The sequence below is a fragment of the Morone saxatilis genome, unplaced genomic scaffold (genome assembly GCF_004916995.1).
Source record: "Morone saxatilis isolate NCDOM2014 unplaced genomic scaffold, NCSU_SB_2.0 Contig1, whole genome shotgun sequence".
NCBI lineage: Eukaryota > Metazoa > Chordata > Actinopteri > Moronidae > Morone > Morone saxatilis.
The window spans coordinates 770,173-793,582 of NW_023339651.1; the positions used below are offsets into that span (position 1 = coordinate 770,173).

The following is a 23,410-nucleotide window of genomic DNA, read 5'->3' on the forward strand; positions in this document are numbered from 1 at the left end:
TGAAGGGAGGGGGTTGCAATCTGCAACTACACCGCTAGATGCCACTAAATCCTCCACACTGGACCTTTAAAGCTCCAATATCTGACTTTTTTGGCCGCTTGGGAGCCGACGAACTCCACAACGACCAACGTGTCAGCAAACACTTATTTACACATCCAACAAAGACAAAACAAAAGACAAAGACACCTTTTTGCACAGTTGTGTTCAGGAACCATTAGGTTTGATGCCCCTCTAGAGGGGGACAGACGGTTTGTTGTGTGATTTTGGTGAAGCTGAGAATGAGGTTCACTTTTTGTTTTGCTGTCCTGTCTACTAGGACACAAGGGAGGATTTCTTTTGGCTGGATGATTATGAAAAAAGGGAGCGAAATAATTTTGTAAAGAAATCAAACGTTTGATCACAGCAACTATATATTTTTTGGTGTCTTTTAAACCCAATAAGGGGTTGGGAACTTTGTGTGGCATGAAAATCAATCCAGCAAACAAAGAGCAACATGATCATTAATTTGTGTTTGTATTTGTGTCCATCTGACAAATGTAAATCCAGTATTCAGTAAAATTAGTTAAAAGTGGCTCAAAAGAGTCAACTGATCCAATATCCAAACATGAAGTGGTGGCATTTGTTGTGGAGACCAATACATTTTTTTGTAGCAAACGGTGAATAAAAGATTAAAAAGAGCCACATTTGGGTGAATTTGTGGATGAATTAACACGTCTGATAGTGTTATAATATTCGTTTATGACTATTTAGACTTAAACCTGCGACCCTCCAGTTACAGTACATACTCTTTCTCCAATAAGACAAACCTTTTTCACAGCAGCCATTTTGGCATGAAACAGTAGGGTAAACACAGGTGTTACCAGTGTGAACCTACTTACACTCCTCGTTTCTCTCACCTTGATGTACGAACGCTCCGTATACAATCCAGATGGCGCTGTGCAGAGTGCCCGACCCCATGCCATTGGTGGGCTGGCCCGGTGGTGCATTCTGGGTAGAGGAGGAGCGCAGCGCTTGCAGCCGGTTGAGCAGGAAGATGAGCACTCCCACCACAGGGATTGCCGCAGCGATGCAGGCCCAGACGGCGAGGTCGAAAGGCGCAAACAGAGAGAAGATGTTGATCTTCTCTTCAGGTTTCCGCAGCAGGATGCCGACGCTGTAGTCCAGGTAGCGCTTGCTGAAGTCAACCACGTTCTCCCGCTCCGGTGTGATGGTGATGGCGGACACCGCCAGGTCGGCTCTCTGGAGGAAGCAGAGGCAGACAGGTGGAGGTGAACTGTTAGCCAATGAAGTATGTTCTGAGAGTGTACGGGGGCCAGACAAGTCAAATGTTACTAGCCTAAACAGTCGGGTTCAGTATTTACTTGAAGTTCACAGTAAGTTCTAGCTTTACCTTGTTAATGAGATCACCAATCATGCCATTCCACGAGCCGTTGGGAAGTTGAGATCCATATTTACTGTCTGCCACCTGGAGGAAAAAGTAATAAAGTTTAGTTTATGCCACCAGTTCAGAGCCTCATTTCAACCAAGAAAAACAGCCTTAAACCAAAATCCTAAAGTCCATATTTCAGAGACAGAACCTCCGGAGGAAAATAAAATGAAACCTGTAGTTATTCATCCAGTACTCAAGCTTCACAAGGTCTTAGACCTCTATGCATTATGTGATGTGCAGATGAAGGTTGCAGTGACAGAAAGTCATTTTTCTAAGTATTTTCAGGTATTCTTATTAGTATTTCAGAGTTTACCATCTTACCGCAAATAGATAGTAGATAGATAGACTGTTATTTTAAATGTGACAGTGTTGCTGATGGATGATGTGAGTTGATGAAATGTCTCTTTAAATGTCAGATGTAGCACCACAATTCACCCAATTAACACACACAAGACTTTTCAAGACCAATCTCATACAAAGTCTTCAGAGAACCGGCAAAGAATCGCTGCAGCATCGTTAGAAAGGAAAATAGTTCAGCAACGTGCCAAGCTATGATACAACAAAAGTAATAAAAGAAATTTGTTTTTTTGCATCTTTGTGTTAGTGAAAACAGCGAGAAACCAGTTTAACAAAGTCTCTCTGATGCTGACCAACAGAAACCAAACAGAAGTGTGATCTATCCAAGCTCGTTCCATCTAAAGCAGGACGGATGTGCACCCTTATTAAGTCTTTCTTCTGAAGTTTGTGACCTTTAATTACTCCTGAACTAAACCTGGGCCCACCTGGTAGATCTCATATTTGAAGCCCAGGATCTTGGCGAGGGCGTCCAGGACGTCGATGGAGAAGCCTTTATATCTCTTCGGCTGCCCCAGGATGTTCTCTGCCACCATGACAAAAGGATCCTCCTGCAGAGAGAGAGAGAGAGAGAGAGATGGGTGTGTTAGAGAGGATAAAAGCCTCAGTGCTGAAGAAAAACAGAGCTCGACAAACAACAACAGACAGCGTGTTCAACAAACTGCAGCTTCAACTAAAAACCACAGAAAAACAAAGAGAGTGATGAACTTTTTTCAGCTTCTGAGCAGAAACCAGGAAATGAGCTGCAACAACAGTGAAAAGGACACAAATAAAGATAACTGATTAAAGTATTTGGAGGGTTTATACTCAATATAGTAAACAAATACTAAAACTCTATCTTAAAGCTTATATGATTTGAAACATTCATTTAATAGCAAATAAGTATTTGTGTTCTAAAGATATGTGTAGTAACGCCTGTGTTGTTATCGCAGCGTCTCTGTGGTTTGTTTTCAGCTGAGTAAAGCGACTAAAACTGCTGTTTTTATCATCTACGTCTGTAAATTAAGGATTTATTTCCACCAATCCAGAGTTGGTGATTGTTGGAAAGACTAACACAGACGGTTTAGGTGAGGTTTCTTTCCACTATGAATGAAGTTACGATGATCTGGAGTCAGGTGGAGATTGATAGTGATATTATGGCTGTCTGATTAAACTAAAGGTCTATCTCTGTAGGGATCCTTTCTATAACAGTCTGAGTCAGTGGATGAAACAAGGACCAGCCAGGTGAAAATATTATTTGAGTGATATTATGATTAAATTATAAGTGAATAGAAAGGCTGTTTTGATATATTCTTTTATGTATTCAATTTGTATGTTTAGTATCTGACCTCAGTGCACCTGGTTGTAATTGATTAATTTAAGTTCCATCTGAAGAACAAATTGCTTTGCTTTTGCTCATTACATCGGCTTTATATCGTGTATCTGGGTTGTAATACAAAATATTTTGTCTTTTGACATTTATAATGAACAAAAACAAATACATTCCAGGTTATTTATTTCTCACTTTTAAATGGATACAGTGATGTTTGTGCACTTAGTATTAGATAAGAATAAGTACACACAAAAAACCAACCTTGATCAGCAAATTAGAATTATGTTAGTAATAAATCACTCAATTGTGTCAAAAATGTTTATTAAAATTATTATTTCATGTTTGCTGGATATGCCTCAAAGAACATTCAGATGAATTAAATCAACACGTTGATCCAACGAGAACAAATCATTTCAAAACGCATTCTGACTTGTTTGTGTTGTTCCTCTGCTCAGATTGTTGTTACACACAAAAGTTCATCTTTGAATTTACTTTATTAAATCATGGAATGTATTTCCATGTGACTGAATGGCTTTTTTTCAGGATTAAGCAATTCTGTTAGGTCAACGTAACTTTAGTTGGATCATTTACTAGTGTAATGTTACCACTGTAGAATTAGTTGGACCAACCCAATTAATACATTAGTACAGATAATGTAGTAAACAAGTAAAATGTGCCAATATCTGTACTTGTAAATACTGGTATAACAACTTTCATAAATAAAACTTCTTCTGTTAATCATTCTTGTTATAAAAAAAAAACGCTTAAATTAACATGTTCGAATTCAAGCTCCACCCATTCATAGTATGAATATAGATAATTTAGTTGATTGAATGGATACAGATAATGGTGTGCTCACTTATCCCTACCAATTAAAGTCAAATCCAAATTTTGTTTGAACAACTCAAGTAAATTAAGTTTGACCAAAAATAATTGTGTGTAATATGTGGAAATACTTTACATGATCTCATTAAGTTCATTCAAAGAGTTCTTTTTTATGTAAGAAGTCAAAGTAACAAAGACGGTTTTTCTCAGCAGCGTTCAGAGTTGATTTTTGTAAATTTGTATTTTTCAAAATAACAATAATCACTGCCTGTCCATATGATCAGGTTTATTGATAACGCTAATGCAGGGTTGCTCGGTAGAGACCGAGAACCTGCACATGTGGGGTGTGGTAGTTACAGTTCTTGTGTCAGTGTTTGTAGCTGGCAGCACTCAAAGCTGGAAGTGTTGCAGCTGCAGGGGATCAACCGCAGGGTGAAGGTATTAGTCTCGCTTGGTTAGACCTGCGTCTCCATGGTGCTGCGCCAGCACAGGAGGAAGCTCTAGCAGTAGCCACCACCGCTGCTGTGGGATCAGGGGCCAAAAAACGCTCGGCTGTTTGTATCTCTTACACTAATCACAGTGTCCGGAGGCCCTGCTTAAGCCAAGGTGCTGGATCGATGCCCTCTCGAAACAAAAAAAAAAGTGTTGAGGGGAAAAGTTTTGGGTGAAGGAACATGAGTAAGTGAGAGGAGTTAAAGCAGACGAAGCGCCACGAATAATAACTCACAGGAGCACAGTGAGCTGCACAAAGCAGTTTTTCTTTATCGACTGAGGGACTTTTCTGAGGATTCCATGAAGTGTATTTTGTGCTGTGCAGCATTTGGATTATTTCAATAAGAATTAAACTTGTGGTTAAGTGAAGTAAACATCACACAATTTATTCTCTCTTCTCTCTTCATTTCAAACACTTTTGAAGTTTTGTGGATTTCAGTTTGTTGGTGAATGTGCACAAACTCGAGGTATTAGTTGGGGAATTATCGACTTGACTGATCGTATTTGACAAAGAATGAACCAACCACAGCTTGTCAGGTTTAGTTCTGCATTGTCAGACTTTCAGCTGCACTGACATTTTTGAATTGAATGCTAAAGTGCAATGAATATTATTGAATGTTAGCATGCTAACGTTAAGTATTTTAACGCTGGTCATAATGGTGGTACTTGTAGAACCTGATATTTTCGGAGGAGGTATGTGTTGTAAATAGAGAAAAACTCAATGTTAAATTTTGGTCACACACGGGACACCACAATAGCAAACTCCTGGGTGAAAGTCTGAGTGCGTTTGACCTATCAATCCAACCCGACCTCCTCTCTACACGGATTTTGGACAAGTAAAAATGTTTAGTTTGACACAAAATAATGGCAAAGGTCAAAGGTGCCTGTGCTAAGGGTCGACAAGAGAGCAGGTTTTTGGGCCTTTATTTGTTGTTTGGGTGCGAACAACAAAGATTTGCTCTTTGTATATTTCTTGAACATTTCACTTTCTTGTAGTACTTGAATGTTGAAGTGGCCCTCTGATGAGATGCAGTTTGCACGCGGTGTTAATTTAATATTACATATTTATATTTTTAAATCAAATTCTGTCCATGTGTGAAACTGATCATAAGTGCTGTATATTTGTGAGTTACTTGTGTTATTGGTTGTTTTACTGTCAGTCTCTCGGGTGGCTAAATGTTTAAAATATGATTAAAAACACAGTATAAGATCTACTTTGACAGATGTTACCTACCAGTAACGTGACCACTTTGACCGTAACTCCCTGCATGCCGTTCTCTATCCGACTCTCCTTCAGACTGCCGTTCAATCCATGGATTGAGTCCCACGTGGCGAGCTGCAGAAAAAGACAAAAGGAAGACAGAGCGTAACATTAAACAGTGCAGACGGAGGCATCAGTGACACGAGTTTGAATGATTTCATTTGTTTGCGTGCCAAAGGTCCACAGAGAGAACAAAGAGGGGCGAACACAACAGGCAGAGCACCCGTCAATTAAGCAAATGCTACGTGTCTCACAGGCTTCAATTTTACAATTTATTCTCTCGTCTCATTGGATTTCATGTGCTAGAGTTCCCTGCTGCAAATTAGACGGCGACAAAGAGACGAGCACAGCGAACGCGGTAGGAATAAAATAATTAAGAGACATCTATGCAACATGCCAACAACCCACTCCAGCATGTTTCCATTCATCGTATTTTCAGCCACACACAACACCAACCTGACCTAATTAGGTCCGAAAAAATACAGTCTTCTCCAACAACCCTGTCAAAGCCTCGAACATCCCTCTCAGGGAAATTAACTCAGAAGGCGCTGTGAGTTAATTTGCTTTATCCAGAAAGCACATTGAAGCCAATGGATTTTCATTTTGAGATGAGAGAACCAAAATCTACCTTTTATAAATATGGGGAATAAAACGGGTTGTTTTCTTATGTTTGTGACTTCTCTTATCAATCTGATTTACTGTCTTACAATTTACAATTTATAATTTTAACTCATCAGGACTATTTTAAACAGAAATGGTCTTTTGTACTGATACACGACGTCACAAGTCTTGAGTCTCCTTAGCTAGGCTAGCTATGGACTCCAAATCCAAATAGTCTGAAAACAGTGCTTGGACAGGTTTGTATGCTTTCACCACCAATGCTGCTGGCTTACTGGTGCTGATCTGTGGCAAGAAATGAGCATTATATGGCTCAAAAATGGCTCTCCTGAATAAAAAGGTTGCTGACCACTGCTTGGCGGGTCTATCACACGCTTTGGTGTGAGACTGGGCTTCAACCTGACCAGATATTTGATGCCAGCCTTTACAGATTTTGATTCTTGATGCTACTAAAACATTTGTATCAATACCAAAAAGGACTGAAGCTCATTAAACCAACAGGCTGCAGTTTTCACCTTGACTTTTTGGCTGCTTGTTTTAGGCCCTTTATGCTGTTAAAGCTCCTGCTTCTATGCACACGTTGCATAATAGCACTGTGAATGCATTCCTGCCTGCCTCTGTGTGTGTGTGTGATTTTGATAAATCCCAGTCACCGTGGAAACACACAGTTTATTGATTAGGAGAGATGGTGATGGTTGAACAGGCTTCAGACTCACGCACGTCTCTGTGCACCATTAATCCACGCAGCATCAGTTAACTGTTCACACACGTCGAGCGCTTCATTCCTGATTATTAAAACTCAACAGCACATGAAGCCTCCTCCTCGTATGAATATGGACTCTATGGTTGTCTTGCCTGCCGTAATTAAACTAATCGGTTTATGGACAGTTTCATGCATAAACGTGAAAAGAAGAAAATAATCAATATAATAAAAACGGGTCACTTTCACATTAGAGAACGCTAATAAATCAGCGTGATCAACCACGCTCTGATTCTTTTTAGCTGACAGTTAATGTGAACATGCTCTATAATCTATGACAGGATGTCTTAATTAGCGTTGTTAAGCTTAACACGCTGCCTGTGTATTGTCATACAGTGTGCAGAGCTGTAAACAGCCAGCCAGGGTCATACAATAATACATCGCTAACACGCCTGAAACAAATTGCTCTGCTAATGATCTGTTAGATAGAACACAGAGGACTATTAAACTCTGGTGGCAAACATAACTTCAACCATAATTGCTAGATTTGCTTGTAGTGATCAGTGGCTAGCACTGCTTTACAGTAGGTAGGTCCTGGGTTTGATTCCCAGCTGGGGCAGGGTACTGCTCCTAGTGTTTATGGGTTATATGCAAACTATATGTTGTACTGTGTATCCTTGTATATGTGACAAAAAAGTTGAGTCTTCAGTCAATCCATCAGTCCTGCTGTGACACACATGAGGACGAGGCAGTAAAGTTCTTGACAGACTAGAAGAATATAAGACTGGTGCTAAACCTCTGTTGTTTCAGGTTCTGGATTTAAAAGCGTAAAAGATGACCAACTATGTTAGAAAAGATCTGGTTCTTTGATTAAAAAGGTTGGGGACATAACAACTGAAGGATAAAACTGCTTCTCCCAAGATGCATTTCAGCCAGAAACATCCAATCCCAGAGCTTCTGACACCAGTAACGATAAGCTGAAACTAAAGATGCCTCACAGTCTCCATTACCCGTTAATAATAAATCATCGAACTGCATCTGCCTCTGTTGTCTGCGTTTGGGTCCTCCACCAGTTGCCTTTGCTCATACTAGCCGTAACAGGCCACCAAATCTTGAAGGTGTGGAGCTTGTTAGTGGAGCTAAAAGAGAAGTCAGGATGTCACCAAAGTGATTAGGATTCATCCTCTGGTAAACATGAGTATCTGAGCCAAATGTTGCTATAATTCATCAAATAGTTGCTGAGATATTTCACTTCAGACTAAAATGTTGGACCAGCACACATACAGGTCAACATAGACATTTGACTTAGACTAAGACTCACAGATGAAGTAGTTTATTGGATGTAGCTTTTCTGGAGTTTTAATCAATATTTGTGGTGGCCAGTTGGACAGTGTCATGACGTGGCATCCTGATATTGCTGCTTTTTACACTACTAGCTGTGTTTCCATCCAAATGTATCGGAAATTTAAACCAAATTTTAAGAAATTTAGCAAAAGAAAATGCGAATGAATGCTACTGTTATGCAATTATTAGGAGCTGGTTCCTGAGATAAGCAGCTGTTGGCGCTAATTATCCATTTTAGTTTCTAGCTCATTCCAGCTCATGGCAATCACCCTTTTCTGACTTGAAACTTCCAAATGTGCATCAAAATACATGAATGGAAACAGCTAATGTGGCTAGAATATACCTTGATAGACATAAGGAAGGATTTAGTCAAGTAATCCATGTTGCACAAAATCACAAATTTGTCCCAAAGGTCTTTACAATCTGTACAACGTACCCTCTCCTCAGGCCCTCCAAACAAACAAACAAACAAACAAACAGGACAACATGAACTGAAGATGAGAGAAACAGGACAAGAAACAGCAAGTAGAGAATAAAGGAGGAGGCGTTGAGCGAGCAGAGGATGATGGAGACGCAGTGAGAAGGAGGGTAAATGGAGATGAGAGGAAGGAGGCGGAGAAGGACAGAAAGGGAAAGAAAGAGAAAGCGCTTGTTTAATAATCAGGGAGCTATTCTCAGCACTGCTGTCCTTTAGATGATCTCAATCTCTCCTTTCTCTTTGTGTGTGTGAGATAGTGGGGGTGTTTCTCATTAACACACACACACACACAGATAAATTAGCTCCTTCTCCAGTATTTTTTCTGTCTCACTTGAACTGTTGAACCGTCAGAATGGCCGACGGAATCGACCAAGAAAAGAGAAAAAGAAGAAGATTGCGTAGAAACACTGAAACTGTTCTACCCAACAGTGATGAGCCTTTTGTGGGTTCCCCTTGTTCTGTAATGAGGCTTCAGAGTGACAGTGGTGTCAGTGGCTTTCTGCTGTCTGGGGGGCAGAAATGTGAATTTATAGTTTTCAAGATGCCTTCATTGTCCCCGACCAAGCTGTTAATGAATAATAAAATATAAGACTGTTGTAGAAGTAAAATAAAAATATAGCCGCAAGTGCAAACCCTTTTAAAAGTGCCATGAAACAGAGTTTTGTAAAAATTGGACGAATAATTCCTGATTCATAATCTGATTTGTGTGGTCAATATGAATGAAACTTTCAGGGTATGTATCAGGTTCTTATGAGGACAACGCCTGAGAGTTTTGTGATGATTGGTCCAGGTTTCAGGTTTCTAGCTCATTCCAGCTCACAGCAATTTGAACCGATTAGACGTCCTGATGTTGGACAGGAAACAGCTCAGTGAAGAGTTTGTCAGTTTGAATCACTTTTTACCGCAACTGAACAACTAAACTTCCCTGTAAAGAAACAATAAAGACATTCTGTTCGACACGCGGAGGCCGAGCCTCACATCACTTTAAACACACCCCCTATTATTCCTGACAATTATTAGATTATTAATAGGAGAAATAGATTTTCCAAAATGCCAGACAGTCCCGGGAGAGTTGCCAGTCTTTCTAACGGCGGCTCATTTTGCTGACTTACGGCAGCCATGTTGCCCTGTGCTGCAAACGCAGCCGGTAATGAGAGGAAGAGGAGACAACAAAAAACATGAGATACGATCTGAGAATATGCTGAGGGACGTTTGGTGTTTCATTACAGGATCAGCATATTACACAAAGCAACACATCTGCTGTTCCTTTTTATCTGATTCATCTGCATTTAGGCTCCTCGCTCTATTTTAACTTTTAATCAGCAGATTTGTTGAAAGGGCTCCACAAACCTATTTGTGCTGTATTACTGAGGGAAGTAATACACAAAATAAATGAGATGGATTCTGACAGTTCAATATTGATCCTTCTTCTAATTGATGTTTCTGTAATGCAGTTACATAAAATGTTTTTTTAACAGGCTTTCCTGGTCTTAAACTGCATAATTCATCCTTCATGTGCGTACAAGTGACAATACTTGGCAAACCCTCCACATATTTGTCAAAAAAACCTGCTCAAACTGAACAGACGCTGTCACGTTCCTGTCTCAGGTTATGTTTTCCTTGTTTGCATCAGTTACATTTCCTATAAGACAAGTGGTTCCCAAACTGGGGGTCACAAATTGGCAGCCAGGATATCTGGAATATTTGGTCTTCATTTTTGCACAGTGGGAGGAAGTGGAGATGTCGATGAAGCTTCCTCGTCATGGCTACAGTAATTGCCACCAGGGTAAAGCCAGGAAACCGTTGTGGTCTAACTTACAATACAACAAACAAAAAACCCAATGTTTACCTCTACCACATCACCTGACTTCCTCCTTTGCCTCAACTTGAGCGTAATCAAATGTTTTTTCGGGGCACTTGCTGAAATGACATTGGGATTACAAGTTACTCATTTGGTACACCATTTATAAGCACACAAATATTGGTTAAAGATAGAAGATCAGTGTCCTCTTCCATCTCAACCAACTGGTTACTATCACTATACCACTGTACCTTCCAGACGCTTTAAAGAGGACAGAATGTGAATTGTCTACAGATCTCTTTCTTCTAAGGGTAGCCCAGGACAGAGCTGGACTTCCTGATGATCTTATCCAGCTTCTTCCTCCCCCTCTCTGTGATGCCACTGTTCCAGCAGACCACTCCGTACAGGATGGCTGATGCCACTACCGAGTCAGTCAGAAGGTCTTCAGGAGTGCCCCTTTCACTCCAAAAGACTCAGTCGCTCAGAAAGAATAGAGCCTGCTCTGTCCTTTCCCTGTACAAGTGCATCTGTGTTGGTCAAGTCCAGTTTGGTGGTTGAGGCTGAACGACCAGGTACTTATAAAGATCCATTGCCAATGTCCCTTCCCTGGATGTTCCACTGGTGAGGGAAGCGGGGCCAGAACCGGCGTCTGCGAAAATCCACCACCATCTTCTTTGGTTTTCCCCGCCGTTGACTCAGCCGAGATGGTTTTACGCTGACAACCAGTCCACAAAGATTCTCCGTCAGTCCCTCTTGTACTCCTGCGTCGTCATGCCGGAGAGAGAGAGACATCTGGGATTAAGACACACAATCGCAAAGTCTGTCGGAGAACGTTGCTGCAGTACACCACGCTGTCGGTGTTGTGCTCTGAAGATCTTGCTGTGTAGCAGGGGTGAAAAGAAGGGGGCCGCAGGACAGTCACCTGGGGGGGCACCCCGTGGCTGCTGGTGAGCAGGTCACGAACAACCACAGTTCCTGTTGATCTCAACAGAACTGTGGGTCCTGGGTCTGCTGAGGTACGGCAGAACTCCCATGTAGACCCCAGCCTGGTGGTCACACCCATCCTCGTCCAGTTTGTCCCTCCAGAATCACCGGCTGGATGGTGTGATAGACACACTTGAGAAACAGAAATAACAGGCTGATTACATCAACACGTGTAGACGGAGATAATTATATAACGAGATAGCAGGAGAAAGAGCATCAGGATGTTAGCACGGAAGTAGAACCTCACACATACACCACAACTTAAAGGGGGGGGGGGAACAACAGAAAGAAAGGGGGGGAGGAAAACACCGCCCCCGTAGGACGTTAGACCACAATGTAGTGGGGGTCCATGGAGGGCGGCCACTGCCACACCTCAGAGCGGAGATGTCCCAGAGCTCTTTTCTAACCTGGTCTGCAGCTGTTGCAAGCAGCTGCCGGCTTCGACCGGCGCCGGAAGTACTTGATTCAGACACTGCTTTTCATTCCCCTGACATCTCTGCAGCCTCTCTAAATATACGTCCTACAATGCAAGAACTGGATTGTGAACTCTATCTTCTACAATTCATTCCATTCTTCATTGTTGCAATGCTCCCGTTCAGTGAGTGCTCTGGATGTGAATGCGTTTCCACTAGGAACTTCATTACCGTGTAGCATTCTTCTCTTTCTCCTGGTCTTCGGTGCACAGGATGTCCTGTTCTATTATCTGACAAGAGCTAGGAGCTTAGAAGAGGTTTAGCGCCTACCATGAAGCTCTTTGAAGCTGGCATGAAAGTCGACTCTCTTTAGGAGGGATAAATGTTCTGAAAAAAACATTCAGAGCAACACAAGAGTGCACACAGGGATGCAGGAATCAAAGAATTAGAATATATGAATGCAAGAAGACACAGCACAATGTTCTAATCAATAAAATGCTTTGTTTGTGTACCAAGCAGGAGTCGCAGGGAGGAGGTCGGGTTCCAACACCCATACTACCATACTGTTTAGTTTACCAGAGGAAGATTCAGTATGTCCCAATACATAGTATGGCACATGTTGTATGCCAAAAATACCAGGATGTCCTACTGCATCTGCTTGCACTGAACGTTCAGGGTTTCCACTCTTTAAGAAATCATGTTCCAGGACACTTTCCTGGAGTTTTCTTGACAATACAGGACAACACTTTCTCACAAACGTAATTTACCATCAAGCCTAGTTTTGACACATATTCCCCAGTTTAATTCCTCCTTTTTTAATGATGCATGTTCATTACAGGCAGGTGGTCAGTCAACGTCTGATTTGACTGTAGTGAGTTTACTACCATTTTCCTCTAACCCTGGTTTAAATAGGCACTATGCTGCGACTGGTGCAATGCTATGACCCAACAGACCTTTTTCACAGCAGCCATTTTGACACTAAATAGGTTGATCACAGCTGTTACCATTTACACTAAATTCCTGTTCCATTTAGTGTAGCAAAACCTTGTTAGTGTGACAATGGTGGCACACTGACTCTGTGTGACCTCGGTTTGTGAACCTTTAATGTAACCTCCGATTACTATCTTGCTATCACATTTTAGCTTGTAAAATAATCATGGATGTTTACATGAGCTGCCTGCATGAATTATATTAAAACTAAATATTACAGGATTAATTCAAAACATATTTTTCATTTACATTTCAACAACCTCTAGTTTCAGCATTTTCATTTTCATTTGACATTTTGTAGTTAATTTATTTTATAATCAACAAATATCTCTGATTGCGAAACTGAAATGACATAAATCTTAAAAGGACAAGTAAATCTATTGACATTTTGTTATGAATAAAGGAGCACTTCTATGTTCTTTTTAAAAATAAAGTTCAGGCTGGAGCAAACAAGGTCAAAGCGACCTAGCAAGAGCTTTATTACTGGTCTGAGCAGGTTGCTGGAAGGTTTGTCAGGGTTAGGAGGCCCACTAAAGGCCAGTGCAGGGAGGCAAAATATTATATAACGTATGGCAACCTGCCAGGACTGAGGCTATGTCAAAAATAGACTCCACTAGATTCGGCCCATATTTGGGCTACTAGGGGGAAAACTGTCCTAGAGATTACATACTTATTTCGAAACCTTTTAAGGTTTTCTATTAAAAAGTAGGTGGAGGCTCAGCAAAGGATGGCCTCCATTTCAGTATATAAGAAATTGTTTTGTGAGCAGAAAGTAAACTATTATTGCTGTGTTGACCCAATAAACTCTTTCACATCACATTCTGCAGCATTCTTCAGAGTATTTTTGAGACTCCAATAGGTACTTTAAAAGTGTGTTTAGTTAACTGTCCACACAGTTTGGGACTTTTTGTTACAACAGTACATGAAAAAATTGTTTGAAAACCTGTGCACCAGAGGAAACATCATAGGCTCACCAAAATTATTAGGATTCATCCCCTGGACACCACTGATATCCGTAAAATCCATGCAATCATTGTTGAGATATTTCTGTGTGGACCAAATCTGTACGCCCATAGGAGTGGGAAGTAATGAAGTACAAATACTTTGTTACTGTACCTAAGTAGTTTTTTCAGGCACTATTCATTTTTCTGATTACTTGCTAAATTTTTACACAAATATCTGTACTTTCTAGTGACATTTTCAAAACAGGTTTGTTACTTTAGTTTTAATGCATCTGAGAGAAATGATCAATTATCATTATAATTAGTAGTTAATTAAAGTTTTTCTTTCCCACCGTTGCCAAGTGCTTGCTCGTGGTGGGAACTGCTGGTTTTCTGTAAATCATGTTATTATGGTCTAGACCTGCTCTATTTGAAAAGCCACCTGAGATAACTTATACTGATTTGGTGCTATACAAATACAATTTTAAACTTTTACTTTCAGAGCCTGTATTTCTTTCACTTTTACTGGAGTAAATAATCATTACTTCAAGTTGTACCAGTCTTTTTCTAGACAAGTATCTGTACTTCTAATTGAGTAGATATCTGCACGTGCTGCTAGCATGGCTAAAACCCTGAAATCTGGACATTTTGTAGATATGTGCAGTATGAAAATATATGCAGAGACAGTCTCCCTCCAAACATATCTGCTGTTCTCTTGGCAGAGGAAACAGGGTTGTCAGAGGTCATCAGGCTGCAGCATCAGTTCGACGTTCGCACTCAGTGACTTTTAGTTATGTTTTCAGTCTCTGAATAAAATGTTTTCATTTAAAAGAGACTACCTGATGAAGTTAAACTTAAATCAAATCACTACAAATTCAAGAATCATCTAATCAAGTCTGTCAGCATGGATCTGATCTGTAGGTCCTCTCCATGCTGGTTTCACATCCAGCTTCTGTCTTTATGTCCTGCTCTCCTCCCAGCGGAGGTCAAACATAGCGGATAAATCTCTACCTCGCTCGCAGCGCCACTGCTCATGCATTATTCCTGTCCTTCCTTTGCCTCAAATGTCAGGCCTCTTTTTTTCCCTTTTTTTTTTTGCTCCTGTCATCCAAAAGGCTATGCTGGCTGTATTTCTGTAACTCACTCTCCCGTGGACAGCAGAGCGAAATGCCAGCGTTTGCCACCGTTTCTCACCCCCCGCCGCTCCCCGTCTCCACTCCCTGACAGACTTCTTTTTTTTTTCTCCACACCTTCACCTCCTCCTCCCTCTTCCCTTTGATTGGTGATTTAAAATGAGCTCGGAGGGTGTGCGTTACAGCGCTGAGCCCTTGTCTCTGCAGTATATACGTTACCGTGATCACCTGTCAATCAGACAGCGTGGGCGGTAACTGTAATGAAGTTTCTGTAGGTAGAGCTCATCCCTCTGTTCACTTTTTATGCTACATTAAACATGTTTTTAATATCTATCATTGTACAATGTAGGACACACAATTGCCAAGGAACATCCAGAGAACTCATGAATGTTAAATGGAATGCATTCAGAAGGATTTATTGTTAGAAATGTTTTATAATATTCATAGGTATGTTTTTTATTAATCACATGAAAGTAGCAAATCATTGTGTTTTACATTCCTTCACAAATGTAGCTCCATCCTGGCTAGCTCGAAGCCACCCATGTGTACTACTATGAATAGGCATTTCATGGTGAAGCTGTTCATGAGGGTTAACGTCCCGAACTGAATTAAAATGATGGAAAAACGGAGGACATTTTCCATGCTGTGATTTGCTGGTGAGGCAACGTGACAGATAGCTGGCTCTTGATGGGACCTTTCACGTTTTTTGACAGTTTCACAGCCACGAATTTCAGATATGAGGATGTGTTGTTTAAATTGATTTTCTGTGATCAAAAGCATGATGAACACACATTTACAACCAGAGTGCAGGGGCACGTGATTCTGCTGAGGTAAACACATATTTGCTGCAAGGACACACTGTAAGGTCACATACATACATGTACAACAACCCACAAACACACAAACACAGACACACACAATGAGCAGGATTTTAACTCTCTGTTGTTTGACACTCTTTTCACAGGATATTCTCTGATGCGTTTTACAGTAATAAAACCTCTTTGATGTTTCTAATCTACACAAAGCTACGCTCTCCGGGGCCTTTTCAAAGAAAAACACACCAATATGAATGGCAATTAGTGCACGTGTGTGTGTGTGTGTTTCCCAGCTTTTGATTTCTACCTTTTTTGTTCATCTAAAAGACGATCCGTGGGCGTTAGATAATTAGCACTGCTGCAGGGACTCCACGGAGTCGCGCTTCACATTCAACCTTCACTGAATTACAAAACTTTATAAAGAAATATGTTTTTCCATAATTTTAATTCAGTTCAGGGCGTTAACTCTCATGAACGGCTTTACCAAACAATGCTTATTTATACAATATTCTGAAATTACAACAAGTACACATGGGTGACTTCGAGCCAGTGAAGGGAAAGTTTGTGGAGGTGTAAGTAGAGAGGTCACAAGAATCGATACTTCAATACCCGGTTGACGCAAAAAGCTCTGAAAACATGACTTGTTTTTACGGAAACCCATTTCCGCCAATGTGACAGAAATAAGATTCTGTAAGTCATTCTGATGAGAAATGTTCTCAAAATATTGACTTAGTAAACTTTCTCATTATTTCGCAATTATAAGTAAGTGGAAATAGGCTTCCATACATTTTTCTTCAGTAAGTCGGCACCAGGGAATCATTTCCTGACAGGAATCCTCCTATAGAGTCTAGTGACTGTCACACTTTTCTATGGTGCAGATACGCTGGATATTCTAAAAACACTGACCGGGTAAAGCAAGATTGAACATCAGCTGGTGCCGATGTAATTCAGTACCACGTTGGCCCCCCACCTAGAACTGGAAATCCACTGGGCCTGAACGGAAGCAACCAATCAGAGCCGATAAAGATGGAAAGATGCTTTGGGTTGGTTGAGTCTTATTCCTAGAATCAAAATTTGAGGACCTGGGAATGAGACTCCACAATCAACTATCTCTCTTGGCTGAGGATATATTAGGGATGAGTACCCGAGTATCCGTATCAGTACTCAAAATAGGTTGGATAAACCAAAAGTTGCTATATTTATTGATTATTAGAAAACTGATATTGACACATTTTACTCTGTGGATACTCATTTCAGCTTTATAATGGCTCAACCCTAGGATAGACCTTTGATAGAGTACTTGTACGGCACTTTGTGGTAATATTCAGTGCAGAGTTGCTTTAAGTTTTTTTGAATCAACATTTATGAACCATATTCTCTGACATATCATCTGGCGTTTTTTTGAGATGCACAAATAACAGAAAATAGCGAAGGAAAGAAGGAATGGTTTTATATCCAGTCCCCCCCTGTTTTTCATAATTCTGTTTCATTACAGCTTTTTCATTTTCAGTCCTGCAATTATCACCAAGCCTCATTTTGTGTCTCTTTATGGGACGTCCAAGAGCTCAGCGGTCATTCATCACTACCCACGCCTAAAAGCAAAAAAAAAAAGAGAGACTTCATCTTTGTGGCTTTGGGAAAAAATGAAAAGGGAGAAAAATATCTATCTTGTTCCATGCATTATTCACAGAAATTAGCAAGCGCAGAGTTTTCAAAGGCACAAATTGTTGTTAACGACTCCAAATTACCTCAGGGATTTGAAATTAGTACCGTCTGAGGCTCATTTTCGTTCTCCAACATTTCTAATGGATTCATTTCAGAAGGGCCGGTAACAATGCATTCCCCATTATGGACAAATGGGTGGGTAATTTCTATCCTCAACAAAATAATTGCAAACCTCTTTAGCTCTTCTGTGGGAGAGAAGAAACTGACGGAGAGAGAAAAGGGTCGACGGAGACAAAGACGAGACAGACAGACTTAAGATGGGAAAATGGCAGCCTGGTCAGAGCAAAGTGACAAAGGATGTGAACAAGAATGATGCTGTCATTCACTTTCATTAAAACAGCCGAAGTCTGTGTTATGATATATTACACAAAGCATAAATGGGATTCTGAAGTGCCATTTAAAAAAAAGAGTAATATATAATCTGTAATAACAGAGTCATTATAATGTCCACACAAACACTGTTCAAGGTCTGATAAATGTACCTTTCAACAACGACTCCAATGTACAATACAATATGTTAGCAAACCTGTTTTATCGATTCATATGTTTGTAAAACACACTGCAGGACATGTGTAGTCAGTCACAGTGTAGCATTAAAAGGGAAAACATAATATGCTCAGGCAGCGTAGCGCGGGGCTGATGTTAGCTAGCTGAGTAGGCAGTGATAGTTACTTTAGTAACAGCATGAGAAGACACGCTCCGCTCCGAAGGATGCATGAATTCATTAATTACGAACGATTTCCAAAACATTATGGTATTTTATTGGTCATACCCATCCACATATTTACAACAAGGCAGCCAGGCATATGACTGCAGATGACCTTGACTGGTAACAATAGTTACAAGGCAATGCCAATGCCCATTCCAGAAGTATTTTATTTAAGATAATACCTGTTTTCTGAACAAGTGTGATTCATCAATGGCTTTGTCTTGAAGGAGGAACTTACTTCAGAAGAAAATCATGTATTTCTGGACTCTATATATTATATATAGAGATATATTTGGCGAGACCAGTGGCCAAGTCCGAGTGCAAATACCAATAAGTCCAAGACAAATCCCTATACAGCTACCCTATGTACAGTTTTTTAATCAACTGTTGAGTTTGGAGCAGGTTTAATTATATTTCTTTGTATCGACACCAACAACACAAAAGCACTGATGGAAAATTGAGCTAATCACTAATGGTCTTATTGGCTTATTATTATCATAATTAAATAGTTCTTAACTTTGCTCATTTTGCTGAGTGACCTGTTAAGGGCTCCTTGCAGGACCCCGGAGAGACCCTTGTTTGAAAACCACTGGAGCTAAATCAGGACCCTATTAGAAGTTGGAGAGGTTATCTGTCTGCTGTAGTCATCCCAGCAGCCGTCCTCTGTCTGATTAAAAACAGCAACTCGCCGACACTCCCTCTGAGGATAGTGGGCGAGAGCATAATGTCTTCTGACACACGTTCAGTCGCTGCCGCCAATCGAAGAAGATGGAAAAAATAACAGAGTTTTTTTTTTATTCTTCTTTTCCAGTGTTTTGTGGGAGGGCGATTTACTAACAACAAATTGCTGCAAAGACACATCAAAAGTCAATGAGATGAGAAAAGTGAGGACAGATAGATGGGATAACACACGGGGGAGGTCTGAAGGACCAGGGCGCGGTGGCACAAGTTTCCAGGGAAAGAGGGAAATGACATTTCAATCTCTATCAGGTCTGATCTGGAGGTGGGAGGGGGAGTGGTGTTTCATCTGTGGGGAAAATTTGCTTTGAGAAATGGCCCTGGGAGGAGAGAGGAGAGGCGGGGACAGCACAGAAAGATGGAGATGGAGATTTGGATAACACCAACACTGTAGGGGGAAAATGAATCGAGTGTGTGTGTGTGTGTGTGATGAGAGCGAGTAGCTGATATCTCACCGCCAGGCAGACAACATCTACCTGCACATCAGAAACTCTATAATTCTATAAAACTTTCCACACGCCAGCCTCATCTTTCTCTTCCCCAAACAGATTTAGACTGCCTGGAGAAATAAGTCGATCCGAGATAAACAGGGAGCTCGCTGTTTAAGTTTTCTGGCTCAGGTAATGCTCCAGAATCGGACAGATCAGACAAAACAGGTGGACGAAGTTACTGAGCTCAGAGCAGAATTTCAGGACAGATGGTCTCATTTTTCTCTTGTAATTCATTTTGTTTTCAGAGCAGATGTCTGGTCCATTTCGCTCCATCATCAACCAAGAACAACACAGTCACCGAAACTGGAGCCCCGAGTTTGCTGTGTAACGCAGCATCAACCATCCCCAATAATTACATAATCCACCGTCTGAAGGTATGTTCAGACCTGATGATTTTCACCGTTTGAGCTCTTCTCATCACTTCAGCTTCTTTTGCCTTCCTTTCTAACAGGACAAGTAACACCACCAACTGCTTATCTCGTGAACCAACTTCTAACGTTTGCACAATGGTAGTGGATGGACAATCATTCATTCACATTTCCTTTTACAGAATTACTTGAAATTCAGTTAAAATTTGCGATATATTTGGATGGATAATGAGTGTGTGTCCCTGATTCATCCTGAATAATCTGATGACATACGGTTATTTGTCCACAATTCTAATCTGATCTAAAGTTTCAAAGCAGCTTTGCTTGTATCTACTTACAGACGCTCTTTGTTGAATCATCTCTTATTTTACTTTCACTTTGATTTCAGGATGTAGCTCATTGAATTGTTCAGACAGAAAGCAAAGCAAATTTGGCCCCACATCATTCATTCTAACTTGACCACTGGACTTTATTTGGCCCAAACGGCAAATTTACCAGCTGTATTCAAAAGGTTGCAATCTGCAACTTCACCACTAGATGGCACTAAATACGACACACTGGTCCTTCAATAATAGTTATCAATGAGAAAATACTCAATTTACTTAAATACAGCTGATTCTTAATGACTACATCTTATAACTTATTCATCATATAGAGTTCATTGTGTGCTTACATGCATTAATCTTTGCTCAGATATGTATAGAAAAGGCTTCACATTTAGATACATTAACACTGCATGTTTTACAGTACATAAGAGACCCCACATGCATTGTATGTTAATGATAATACGTCTTCATGCTAATTTGCGTCTATGTGAAAGGGCTTTCACATACACATTATGTGTGTGAGTGTTTATATTGGATATTTATGTCTGTGCAGGAGAATTGGTTTGTGTGTAAGCTATGGGCCTGTATTCTGTGGACATTATGTAACACAGGGGGACTCATAAATCAGAACGAGAAGCCAGGTGATTAAATCTTCATTACTGCGGCAACTGCTGTGTGTGTTTGTGTGTGTGTGTGTGTGTGTGTGTGCGTGCGGTTGTGTGTCCGCCCTTACAACCTGACACTGACACAAAGTACCTGCAAGCTGCTAAATCATCTAAATTGTTATGTACGAGTATAAATAAAGATAACTCGTGTGCATGTGCAAGAAAAACCCCTTTAAATATGTTTTAACACTTTTGCTAAAAAGGTAAAAAAAAAGATCTCTGGGTTTGTTGAGGCTGCAATGCTTGTTTTCAACTTAAAAATTGATTTGAGGAGAGACTCACTTTGAGCGAAGCGATCAGCCACTCGATTCACAGAATCTTTAATTTAAACCGAAAATGAGAAAAATCTGCTCCCTCCATCTGTAAACTGATTTCTTATGTTTAGAAAAATAGTTTTTTCTTTACTTGCATGTGTTATTAATAAACATTTTTTAGATTGTATCCCTCCACCAGTGATCCTTCCTTCCTCATGTCCCCAATATCTTTGCTGGCTTTGTCTCTGTTTGTTTGATTTCTACCTCTCGTTTCTTTTCTCTCGGTATACCTCTTCTGTTTCTTTAACCCCCTTTACACCTCTCATATGAAATAAATGGATTTTGGGGGAATCAGATTGCAATGAGATAGAGCTCGACCACATGACAGTAAAGGTGTAAACGTACTGCCCGCTTTGAACAAGTGTAAATGCGATGTAACATCGATCGATACAGATATTTGTTTGTAGCTCGAGTGACCAGAGGTTCAGAAAATGCCTGGATAGTCCCGAATTATGAGCAAAAATTACGAATCCTGTCTGTTTTGTCCTGAAAATCAACCATTATAGCGATAAATAATATAAAGTTATATTGAAAAATGCTGCACTGAGTGTATTGTGTATTTTGGAGCAAATAGTCATGATAATAAACAATATAAAGTAAATACGCACAACAAGCTGCTGCTCTCACCAGAATAAAACACTCAAAATTTATTAATTCATCAGTTAGTCGAAATGAATTAGTAGATCAATAGTAATCAGTAAAATGTTCTAACCGAATCAGAAATGTAGGCAGTAATTTCTGCTTTTACATTTGTCAAAGTATGTAAAAGTTATTATGGATGTGTTAAGAGATATATAATAAGGGATTGTTGGTGTAATTCCAACTGTTTTAAACCAGGTGCCGTAATCTCCTAAAGATTAATTACAATCTTAGCTGCTGAAAAGACGTTTAAATTGACACACCTGTCAAGTGTGCGTGATGGTTCATGCGTCTCGTAAAAACAGCCAGCTGCCTTTTCTTTTCCTTTTTTTACATATTTAATTTATGACTTTAAGATTTCTCCACTTTGGAGAATAAAAGAAAAAGTCTGACATTGAACATATTTTCTCTTAAATTAAAAACTGACTCTATTTATATTCCAACCTCTTTGAATCCTTCCCTAACTGTGCAGCACAATGCTGGACTACGTTACATAAGACATGAAAACATTATTATTCCCCAGCTTGTAATAAACAGGTAAATTAGTGAAAATAAGATTGAATCAGCAGCTTGTGTCACACACAGGTTGTAAGGGCAACACGGTAATAATAATACTAATAATACTACGACACATCAGCGCTGAGGTCAAGGTGATGCTGATACGCAGTGACATTGTGCATATTGTCTAATTATACCGCTGCTCTTCTGTATTGACTCGTCGACTGTTCGTTAGCACATGCACACATTTACAAGAAGACAAGGGGGGCGAGCGTTCGCAGTCCTAAACAGGGGCGCTGTTAATCAAGGTTAACGCGACACAGTTAAACAACTTTTTCAATAATTGGAAAAATTAATAATTGGAGCTCGCTGTTGCATAAATGACTCCGTTCACAAAGGAAGACACAAGATTGTAAATCCACCCGCTCAACCAACTACAGTTCCCATTGATGGTAGAACAATGGCTCCATACATTGCTCGGTTCTGATCCTGATCGCTTCACATTGATATATTACCAGGTACTTAAATGGTTATGAAACCCTTTTCCAGGACTTTTCCAGGACATTTTCCAGGGAAAATACAGGACATCTGTTACAAATGGTGGTCACTGTTTAAGGGACACTCGTGGCGTGCTTAGCTGTTGAAATATTCTAGGAAAACAGATTATTTCAAAGATATTTGCTCATTTGAATCAATTTGTATTTCATGACTGGAAAACTTCTCGTCTCTAAATTTCCAGGTTTTCCAGGAAGTGTGGGAACCCTACTGATGCCTCTTTTTGACCTACATAAACAAACCACCAGAGAGAAGACTAACTGTTTCTATAAAGTTATTATTCATGCCTGCCAACATGTCCTTGTAGAGGGTTTACAGGATCACTGTGTAGGATTTAGTGGCGTCTAGATGTGTAGTTGCAGACTGAAACTCCCTCGCTTCACTCTCCTGTTCCAAGCGTGTAGGACAAACTACAGTGGTCTCGTAGCTGCGCAGAGGGAACTAGAAACATATCCCGTTGACCAGTCGTATACACGTGACTGGTCCCAGACC

The 23,410-nt window shown here is 40.3% G+C and overlaps 1 protein-coding gene across 1 annotated transcript in view; it reads right to left on the reverse strand.

Annotated features, from left to right (window-relative positions):
* The window catches only part of grid1b (glutamate receptor, ionotropic, delta 1b), a 478,026-nt gene that overhangs the window by 38,140 nt on the left and 416,476 nt on the right, over positions 1–23,410 (reverse strand). The window contains exons 9-12 of the mRNA XM_035668898.1: positions 5,647–5,748; positions 2,212–2,334; positions 1,391–1,465; positions 897–1,239 (exon numbers count right to left, since the gene is read on the reverse strand). Of these exons, the coding sequence (XP_035524791.1) occupies positions 897–1,239; positions 1,391–1,465; positions 2,212–2,334; positions 5,647–5,748 (643 nt within the window). The remainder of the gene's footprint in view (positions 1–896; positions 1,240–1,390; positions 1,466–2,211; positions 2,335–5,646; positions 5,749–23,410) is intronic.